General features: G+C 41.4%; 1 protein-coding gene across 1 annotated transcript; it reads left to right on the plus strand.

Annotated features, from left to right (window-relative positions):
- Positions 1 to 215: 215 nt before the first annotated feature.
- LOC143284938 (uncharacterized) lies at positions 216 to 9258 on the plus strand. Its single transcript, XM_076592102.1, has 5 exons — positions 216 to 312; positions 2372 to 5111; positions 5665 to 5713; positions 6017 to 6134; positions 8910 to 9258. The coding sequence occupies exons 2-5, from the start codon at positions 2394 to 2396 to the stop codon at positions 9103 to 9105; spliced, it is 3081 nt and encodes a 1026-aa protein (XP_076448217.1). The 5' UTR covers positions 216 to 312; positions 2372 to 2393; the 3' UTR covers positions 9106 to 9258.
- The last annotated feature ends 2018 nt before the right edge of the window (positions 9259 to 11276 follow it).

Genomic DNA, 11276 nt, shown 5'->3' on the forward strand with positions numbered 1-11276 from the left:
CAGCCAGGAGAACGAGAGAGAGAGAGAGAGAGAGAGAGAGAGAGATTTAAGTCAATGCTGTATCATGGAATATAATACTCGAAACAATGCACATTCCAGACATGGCAACGTAAGTAAGAACTGAAGTTCCGGAACACAACCATTAACTTCGGCGGGCATCGGTTGGTCCCGTCAAAGCAAGTTGGCCAACTGGGAAGTAACTCCACGAACATCTAATAACATTGATATGAGCATCAACTTCCGGTGCTTTAACTTTCAAGTCTGCACTTTACAAACTGTTGCATTTTTTCCCCCTATGCGGAATATATGCAGGTAATACTGAGTGTGAACGGTCTATCAGAATTTGGTATTCAACAAACAAATGCATACGATTGCAAGTTGTTGTCCAAGCTTTATTTTGGGTGATATCCATGAGTGACGGAAGCACCGTTGTGTTGAAAACATGATTTCGCGCCACCGTTCAGTTGCGGATTTTTACCGATGTTTGTGTGGCTAAAATGGGAGCTGTGGACTTTAAAACGGGCCCTTGTCTTGCGACTTTATAAACCCCCATCAGTATGTGTTCTAATATATTGTGTTTGTCTGTTGCTCCTGCGTATTGTCTCTTAGTCTTAGTTTTATCTTCTCATCATGGATGAGGTAGTTGTGTTGCCAAGGTTGCTGAAAAACAAAAGATTTATGTGCATTGGGGAAAACACATCAAGGACGCAAACAAACAGTGAATAAATAAATGAAACAAAGAAAACAGCCAGTATAAGAACTGTTTGTACTCAAATTGTTTCGTTTTTAAAGTTCAGTGGATTTTGGCCAGCACAAAGTTTGCAGCAACCCTGATAATAACTGGCATCACTATGGATGGAATGAATAAACCTTACATTTACAACAACCATATTACAAAATGCCCACGTGCACATACACACATAAACACACACACACACACACACACACACACACACTGTCACATACACACACATACACACACACACACACACACACACACACACACACTGTCACACTCACGCACTCATTGATTGCATTATTTTTGCTTCTGATCTATAGATTTACCCACTGCTGTGAGGACATCCCAACTCCCCTAATATCTTATTACCTTTCCCATTTGTTTAACAGTACTCTTTTTGGGGGGTGTGGGGGTTATAAAGCACCTGGTGGTAAAGGGTAGAGATTTTTTAGATCTCCCATGTCAGCAGATGTACAGACATGCCTGAACCCACTTCATGTGTATATGCAGGCAGAAGAATAAATTTGCACGTTAAAGATCCTGTAACAGTGTAAGTGTAATCCATGTGGGTATTTGGTGGGTTAGGGAAACAAGAACATACCCAGCATGCACACCCCTGAAAACAGTATGGATGCCTACATGGTGGGTTAAATTAACAGAACAGTCGTACACATAAAATGCTACATGTATTCACATGTATGAGTGCAGTGTTTCCTGTAATGCACTGTGGCGTGTTGTTTACGCACAGAAATTCGCATGATTTTCCTGACAAATTTATATTTCTCAGTTGATCTGTGAGGGTGCCAAAGGAACACTGTCACTGCAGAGCAGAACATACCAAATGCTTGGAGTTGTGATACTGTTTTTTGCACATGCATCGGACAACTTTCCAGGACCTACCCAGTACGAATCATCCACTATTTTTTCAGTTCAAGCCCCCAGACTATGGCACTTCGGCTGAATAAAAAGACAGAACCAAAAATCTTTCATTCTGACCATGAAACCTAACACACACACACACACTGTGGTGGTGCAAGTCAAGAGGCACCGCACACACTCGCCCCTGTCAATGTTTTTTTGGTGTGTTACGGAGATTAGTACAGCAATACACTTTATGGCTGCAGTTAGTATATCAGCTTCAGATCAGGTATCTGTAACTGATGTACCGAAGATTCATCCGCTTTACCTGCATGTACTATGTTTTGATTAAATGTGCGTGCAGATTCTGTCTGTCATTTTGATATTGATACATTTCACTATCAGTATATCACTGTTGTTTTTCAATGATACATACACGCTTGCACATGCACAGACACCTTGACACATGAACACACACACACACACACACACACACACACACACACACACATACAGGTGCTTTTGTCAATTAGTGTGTAAGAAGTCAGAAGCATCCAGGTATCCACTCAAGTTGTAGTGGAAGATTGGGGGTTGGGGAATAGAGATCATGGTCCATGTGGGAATTGATGCTGGGAGACCCATTTCATTGCTCCATGTGTAACTGTAAGGGAACTTAGAAGTGTGAAACTGAAAAGACAAAAAATGTAAGTTCCAATTTTGTTAGACTGACAATACCAATCTTGATAAAGCGGAGAGCTGTGCACTTGGTTGCAGACAGTGAGGAGCCAGGCCAGCCATGGAGGACCAGAATGAAGGCATGAAGCTGGGCCTGAACTTGGCCATGGGGTTCAGTGGCGTGCTAGTCAAAGTACAGCCCCCAGATCCGGACACTGTGCAGGCCAGCAGTGAGGGAGAGCCCAGGGGTCCTGGCTGGGCCCCTGTAGTCCGTGTACCACTGCCAGGATTCACTGTGGAAGGGAACGCCCCTCCTCTGTCAGGTTTGCAGAAGGTGGAAAGGGCAGATCCTGGTTATGGCGATGTTGATGCCAGTGCCGGCACTCTGCAGAACCCTGTGAATGACAACATGTTTGAGGCCTACCGGCCGTTGCCACAATCTGGAGAACATGTGGCAGTGTCTGAGGATGAGTTTGTTGTTATGTACAGTGAGGAAGAGGGCAGAGAAATGGCCAAGCGGCAGAGGTTGGAACAGGCTGATGACTCTGGATCTAAAGAAGCATCAGATGTTCTGGAGAGACCACACAGTAATGCAGGTGCCAGCAGGGGTCTGTTTGACAGAGAGAGTGATGGAGAAGAAGGTGGTATGCCATCAGTGGTGACTGTAGTGGACAACTTCCTGACCAACAACCAAGATCATGAATCTGGTGATTCAGATAACAGGGTCAGGCCTGCTGCATCTTTGAGCTTGGTGGAGAATGGCAGTGCTTTGTCTGATGAACAGAGGAGCCTGGATGAAATAGAGGTATTGGAGGGGGGATATGAGGATTTCCAGGAAGGTGAAATGATTAAAGATTTTGCTCAGAGTCGTCTTGCAACCAATTCTGAAACTTTTTTGAGTCAGATGCGTTTCTTTGGAGGCAGAACCTGGGCTCGGGGCCGGGGTAGGAGAAGAGGGTGTGGGCGGGGTCAAAGGGATGTCACCAACATAGCTCTGAAGCTCATTGAAACTGACCAGACAGAAACTGACAGTGAGCAGGGCACCTCACTGGATGACGTGGACCAGGTGAAAAACATGACTGACAGTGTTCGTCGCGGTAGGGGGAAATCCAGTGGTGGAAGGTCAGGTCCAGCCTCACCGCTGAGGAAATCCACACGAGTGCCAGAATCAAAGGAGCCAGATGTACCTCCTTCACCAGCGGATGTGGAACATCACTTGAGGAAAGAATCGGCCAGAGGCAGGGGAAGAGCCGCCGGCAGAAGAGGATGGAGAGCCAGACGAGGTGTTGGGAGAGGCAAACCCAAAATGCCACCACCACCTCCTGCAGCAGGCAGTGTTGATGACATCAGCTATGAATCCAATGATGAGGACATGAAGGCTGCCATCAAAGCATCTTTGGCGGACATGAACCAAAACACAAACAAAACTGATGAAGAGAAGGGCTCCAAGGATGACAGTTCTCTTGTGGATGAATCCAAGGTTGATGAAAACTCTAAACAAGTTTATAACCCCCCGACGGCAGACAGTCCAGAAATGGATGATAAACCAAAGAAGAGTGCGGACAACTCAAAGAAGGACAGTAAAGCAAGGAAGGGCGACAGCGTTCAGCATTCAGAAAAGGAGAAAAAGGCTGGCAGCATGAAGAAAGTTGAAGGTACCCAGAACTTGAACAAGAATTCTGATCAAACGAAAGTAGGGAAGACAGCGTTCAGTAAATGTAAAGCAAAGAATACCCCCAAGGGAAAGAAATGGAAACTGCAGACAAAAGACAAACCAGATAAAGAAATTGCCAAAGACCAGCCTGAAGCAGAAGTGGAGTACGAATCAAACAATGAAGAAACACAGTTAGCAATTAAAGCTTCTTTGGAAGAGCTAGTGAGAGAAAAAGAGCGACAGAAGGAAAGAGAACACAAAGAAGAAGAAGTGAAGAAAGGAAGGAGAAAAAAGCTTACAAAGGGAGGTGGGTTTGCTAAAAAGAAAGAAGCGCCCACCCTCACTCAAACTGGTGCCAAAGATGAAGACAACTGCCCAGCATTGGGTGGAAAGCTTTCACCAGCCTCATTGGCAAAAAGGCTCTCAAGTGTTGAGTCTAAGGCCAAAGTGAAGCAGTTGAAAAGAAGAGGCAGGCAATCAGCCAGGCTGTCAGATGAGCCAAAGCCCTCAACGTCCACTGAAGGACAGACAGTCTCACCACAGACCAGTCCATCCAAGTTGACCCAGCTAAAAATGCAAAATATTAGTATGAAACTGAACAACAGACTACAAAGTTCGGTTGATAACAGTGGGAAAAAGCAAAACAGGAGGTCATCTGATGTATCCGATTTTGACAGTGTTGTGGACACGTTTCTAGACGTTGAGGAGAGCCCGTGCAGTACTGTTGCTTCCCACACTCCAGACATGGGCCCCAGGGGAAAGGGAAGACGAGGGGCTAAGAGAAAAGGCTCCCTTGATGATTCCAGTTCTGTGGACATAAGTATGGTGTCAGATGACGAGACACCAGGTGACACCCGTGCTTCCTCTAACTGCAGCAGTTTCCTGTATAATACAAACCCTGTGGTCAAACTGCAGAAGCTTCATCCTTCCCTGGAACGTCCTTCGAGTCAGTGCTCATCGCATTCAGCTTTTAAAAAACGTGGTCGTGGTGATTCGGACCATGAACAGGATGCTGGTCCTTCCAAAAGTAAGGTGACCAGAAGATCGTCTGGTTTGTCCGGGCTTGCTGACCAAAGTACAGTGAGGAGAAAACCGCTCGCTGACCACCCAGCTGCTTCCAGTCCGCGTTCCCACATGGGCAGCTCAGTCATCAAAATAACCCCTGATCTTGATTCTCCTGGTCTGGTGAGTTGAATTATTGATTTATTACATTCATGAACAGTGTATACATGTTATAATCTGAGCAGGGATTATGCTAAATATATGTGTTTTGTTATGTGTAAAAAAAAAAAAAAAAAAAAAAGCTGTCTGTCTCTTCTTCTTCACCCTTTATCTGTATAACTGTGTGAAGATTTATTGTGGCATCGCACTGATGAGCTGGTTACCAGATTCCTCAAGAGGCTCCAGGTGTGATGGTTGTGGGCCAAAGTCTGGGTCTCTGCAAGTGGTTTCCCTATCTAATAATAGTAATATGTAGTGATGTCAGTCCATTTGGTTTTCTCTTTTCATTTCTTTTTTTCTTTCTGTCTTCGCTTCAGTCTCCCTCCACACAGCAGGACGGTGGAGGATTGTTTTAGCGAGGCATCAGGTAAAGTGTGGAGGTTGGCAGCTGGCTCTTGTCAATTCAGACAGTCGAGGTAAAGAATAGAATTAGCATTCTTTCGTTTTTGAATGCTGAAAACTGGTATAACATGCATGTCTGAGTAGATTTTAATTTTTTTTTGTTCTTCTGTTTCAGTCTTCAGCAGAGGGAAAAAGTGACAGCCTCACAAAGTCAGTTGGAGGAAGTAAGTATTTAATGAAAGTTAAGTGTGCATGCACATGTATATGCGAACACATGCACACGCAAGGACACACACACACACACACACACACACACACACACACACGCATACACATGCACACGCAAGGATGGACACACACACACACACACACACACACACACACATGCATAGGTGTAGTGTACATCATGCATGCACACGCACTGGTATACAAAATCATATCATATGCCTGCTTGTGTTGAATAAACCTGGTGTTTTGAACACACACATGTCATCTTAGTTTGATTTTGAATATTATTATCTGTGCAGTGTTGTCATATCTCTTTGGTGACAAGCTGTCTGAGGAATGTCCAAATGGTTTTGCTGTCAACGTGCGCTTAGAGGTGGAAAAGAAGAAAGATGACGATGGAGGCAATAGCATAAACAAGTAAGTTGTGGTACAGTTCAGTACATCTTACTTAGTCATCATTTTCATGTGCACCATATCCATGATATTGTTTGATAGTCAAGTTGGATTCTATGCATAGATGGCCTTTCATGCCCTGATATCATGGGTATCTCAGTTTCGATACCCCTCCACTTCAGTGCTTGTGAGATGGGAATGAGTGGTTTGGGAGTAATGCCACTGACACAGCGCAGATGATGGGGCAGCAAAAGAAAAGAAATCCTTTTTGTGCCAAGGACACAGTGGAAAATTGTTGGCAGTTTTTTGGTTTTGTATGCCTGTTTCTGATATATGATTTTAAGCATTATGTATGATAATGTTTATGTTCAAGATAGGTTTCTTTGATCCTGAATATTAAAAAAAAAAAAAAAAAAAAAATGATGGTGGTCATAATGGTAAAAAACAAAAAACAAAAAAAACAACCCAAAAGACTGATTGAACAGTAACTGTCAGAAGCATATTTTAGGTTTATGTGCACGGATAAGACTGTACTTGTACCTAACATTCTTTTCTAAGTGTTTTTTTTGTTGTTTTTCTGGAGTGTTTAAAGTTTTCAGATTGTGTGTGTGTGGGTTTGATATTCAGTTTTTCAGACATGTGTGGTTGGCTGGGCTTTAAGCAATTTAAAACAAAAAATGACCAGTGACGGACCGGTCTTCTACAGAATACTACTGTGGTCAGAGACCTGTTTGTTGTAATTTAATTGAGCTTTTCAGACAAAAAAAAACAAGGAAAACACTGATTTCAAAGCAATTGCATGTCTTTGGAAAAATACAAAACTGGAAAACATCATTTATTTTGTATTGTTTATTCATTTATCTTTAAAAAAATGCATACTTTATTGGTCTCTCTCCAGTAACAAAGCACAGAAATATTTTTTTGTAAAAGTTAAACTGTTTTTTTTTTTGTGGTATATAAATTTCACTTGAATCTTATTTCCCAGGCAATGAAAGGGTTAAGGATCACTTAATTGCATGCCAGTATTTAAAGGGGTGGGGTGGGTTATTGAATTATGAATTAACTGAAATGTATTTGCAGAACCTTTCAGCCTGTGACATGATCTAGATCTGTGGCTTTTTTTATCGTTCAACTTGCTAAAAGTCAGTGTTTATGGGAAGTATTCTGAGCAGTGGTTGTGGAAAAAGCTGGAATTGGTTACTATAGAAGATTTACTATAGAAGATTGACAGATATGAATGATAAAAAGTTGTTTGAATATTTAAAAAAAAAGAAGAAGATAAACAGTGAACTGCTGATCTCACAAAGACAGCTCTACTGGATTATTTTGGTTGAAATGTTTACATTCCAGCACACAGCTTTCTTGACTTTGAGCAAACAATTTAATTTGGATCGACTGGTGCAGCTTACCCCCCCCCCCCCCCCCCCTTTTTTTTTTTTTGGCAGCAATTCATTTGTTACTTACAACAACAGAAATATGTTATTTTCATTTTAAAATGTTTTAAGATTTACTATAGAAGTGATTTCCAGCAGTTTTTATTGCCATCTAACCAGTTGTTTTTGTGTAAAGCTCTTTCCAGATTGAGATTGGGAATAAGTTGAGCTTGTTTTCTAGAATTTTAGTTTCAAGTTTCAAGTTTTAATTATCCTTTCACTCCTATCGGAGTATGGAGGATTACTGCAAAATAATATTTTCGTGCCCAGAACAAACATTTCCAAATACACAACTATGTCACATAAAAGTTGAGAAACCACAAATGTCTTTTAACTCCAAAAGTATAGCTAGGCAGCGTTTGCAAATCTAATCATCTTACTTATCAGGCATTTGACTTATAAATTTTTCTCTACCAAATCCACTTTTGAAATTTCGATAAAACAAACATTTACTACTCGCCTCTAGAGCATGTCTCCATAGATTTTGAAAACTATCTCTGAAAGCAATGTTGACATTCTTGCAGAAAGATTCCCTCTCCAAGAAGAATTGAGCATCCCAAACACAGTCATACCTTGCTTCTATTAAAATTTGTCTGATACAACTCATCCATTTTGAAGAATAAATAAAATTTCTATATAAGTCAAGTAATATCAAATATATTTTCCCAGAATATTTTTCTGTGTTTGATATCACTAAGTTGGTCCAAAATCAAACTAATCTCATTTTCACTAACACACTAATTGGATAAATACCAGTTTCTCCAAGAACAATTTGGGTCATTGTATTTCTGTTCAGTTTGAACAAGCGTTTCAAAAATTTCAATTCTAATTTTTCAAGTATATCTACATTTTCATAACCCCATATTTCTGCACACACAACAAAATAGAACAATCATAGACCGGTACATGTCCAGAATGATATGTAGAGGTAAATCTTGATTTCTGGCTGACTGAAGTAACGAAAACATAGCTTTTTGGCCCTATTCATAAATCATTTTTTTAGCTTTGTAAAAAGTTCCGTTTCTACTAAATTCAATGCCAAGATATTTAAAAAAATCGACAACATCCAAACATGCATCACCAAACTTAAAAACAGGCTTTAGCTTGTTTGTAGAATTAAATATCATCATTTTAATTTTCTTTACATTGACCACTAGTTTCCATTCTAAACAATATTTGTGAAAAACATTGAGAGACTGTTGTAATCCTTCTTTCATCTCTGAAAGTAAAATTGTGTCATCTGCATACGACAGTACAAATAATCGCACTCCAGTATTTATTTGAAATAATCATCCATTTTATTTTGTATTTTTACATTTTTAGTTCTGAAGCAGGGCATGGCATATACATACATGTTTGTTTTCAGCTCTGGGGGGTGCTGCAAGTCCAAGAACCCGGAGCTGTGCCCGTGCCTGAGGAAGGTTCCGGACGCCAGGCTGGCTGCGGTGCTGAAGGAGCGAGTGGAGAACCGGCGGGACTTGACCGTAGGGGCCAAGGGGGCCCTGCTGGCTGCCATCCTCAACTTCATGCAGGAGCTAGAAGTGGCCACTGACCCCAACTGAGCGGCCGCAGTTTCCTTTCACACTGCTGTGGTCAGAACGGGTCAGGCAGGTGTGTTGTGTTTTTGTGAGGAGAGACAGGTGTGTGAAATTTCTGTAAGGAGAGGCAGGTGTCAGGTGTATCAGATTTGTTTATGAAATGAGGCAGGTGCATGGAATTTCCTTGAGGTGAGGCAGGAACATGGAATTTCTGTTTGGCAAGGCAGGTGTGTGAAATTTCTGTAAGGAGAGGCAGGTGTAAGGTGTATCTTCTTCTTCTGCTGCGTTCGTGGGCTGCAACTCCCACGTTCACTTGCATGTACACAAATGGGCTTTTACGTGCATGACCGTTTTTACCCCGCCATGTAGGCAGCCATACTTCACTTTCGGGGGTGTGCATGCTGGGTATGTTCTTGTTTCCATAACCCACCGAACGCTGACATGGATTACAGGATCTTTAACGTGCCTATTTGATCTTCTGCATGCATTTACACACGAAGCGGGTTCAGGCACTAGCAGGTCTGCACATATGTTGACCTGGGAGATCGTAAAAATGCCCACCCTTTACCCACCAGGCGCCGTTACCGTGATTCGAACCCGGGACCCTCAGATTGAAAGTCCAACTCTTTAACCACTCGGCTATTGCGCCCGTCGTAAGGTGTATCAAATTGTAAGAAGTGAGGCAGGTGTGTGGAATTTTCTTGATGTGAGGCAGTGATATCAAAAAATTTTTATGAGGTGAGGCAGGTGTATGAAGTTTCTGTTAGGTGAGGCAGGTGTATGAAATTTTTGTTAGGTGAAGCAGGTGTATGAAATTTCTGTTAGGTGAGGCAGGTGTATGAAATTTCTGTGAGGAAGGTGTGTGGAATTTGCTTGAGGTGAGGCAGGTGTGTGAAATTTCTGTGAGGAGTTTATTTAAAATTCTAACCACGGCAAAGTGTGATCTGGCTGTAACAGTGTGTATGTGTGTGTCAGATTGCTTGCATGTATTTTCTGCCTGGCATCAGTACATTTCCCAGCAGCCTATGCCAGATCCAGGGTCATGATTCCTGGATTTAGGAGCGATTCCAGAGAGAAGTTGAATGATGTTTCCAGGCTGCAGCTCAGATGAATGATTCTCCACACAAGCCAGTAGACCAGAAGGGTGGTATGGAGCTCATCAGCCTTTTGTGATTTCAGTTTGGGTGACCATGAGATGGGATATTGAAGACACCTGAATGAATGAAACAAAAACCTGGTACTGTTTTAGATAAACAGTATTGTTTGTGATATATTGTGAATGAATGTGGTGGCATTCCAGGTGATGTTTATTCATGAAGTTGGTGATGAGATGGCATTGTAGATGATGTTTATTCATGAAGTTGGTGATGAGATGGCATTGTAGATGATGTTTATTCATGAAGTTGGTGATCGTATGGAAGATGTGTGGTCTGTGGGATGAAAGGATTAAAGTTTTGAGAGAGAATGTTTTAATTAAACATTGTATTGAATTTGTGTTGCAAGTTTAAAAAGTTATTGGGATTCCTTTCAGATTTAGTGTTTTATGTTTTACATACCATTTGTGAACATGTCCTGGGTTTTTAATCTTTATTATCCCATGTGACATGAACATATTGGCAAGCATACCACTGGTGTGCTTATTTGTGAACATGTCCTGGGTTTTTAATCTTTATTATCCCATGTGACATGAACATATTGGCAAGCATACCACTGGTGTGCTTATTTGTGAACATGTCCTGGGTTTTTAATCTTTATTATCCCATGTGACATGAACATATTGGCAAGGAAAATGTTACAATATATGTGATTATTCCTTGCATAATAAGTGGTGAATAATATAGTTGATGGCTAATTACACACAGTCATAATAATTGATTGTATCTTTGACAGTAAAGCTGTTATTTTCATCTAATTGTGTTTCACAAGGTCCTCTATCGTAAGATGGAGATGGTCTGTACTGAATCAGTGTCTGTAATAAGATGTAGATAGTGAAAGTGAAAAGTATTTGCATTATCACCATTTCTGTCTACCTGTGCTCATTGTCACCCATTTCCACTCTCTTTTTTTTCATGTCTCAAACATATACAGCTTAGAGGAGGGAAAGGAAGGGTAAATGAAGCATTATGTAAGTGTATTATTTATTTCTTGAATTTTTAATCAGCAAACCAGGAAAGAGTTGGGTTTCTTTGTCAATC

This window comes from Babylonia areolata, chromosome 8 (assembly GCF_041734735.1).
Source record: "Babylonia areolata isolate BAREFJ2019XMU chromosome 8, ASM4173473v1, whole genome shotgun sequence".
In the NCBI taxonomy this organism is placed as follows: Eukaryota; Metazoa; Mollusca; class Gastropoda; order Neogastropoda; family Buccinidae; genus Babylonia; species Babylonia areolata.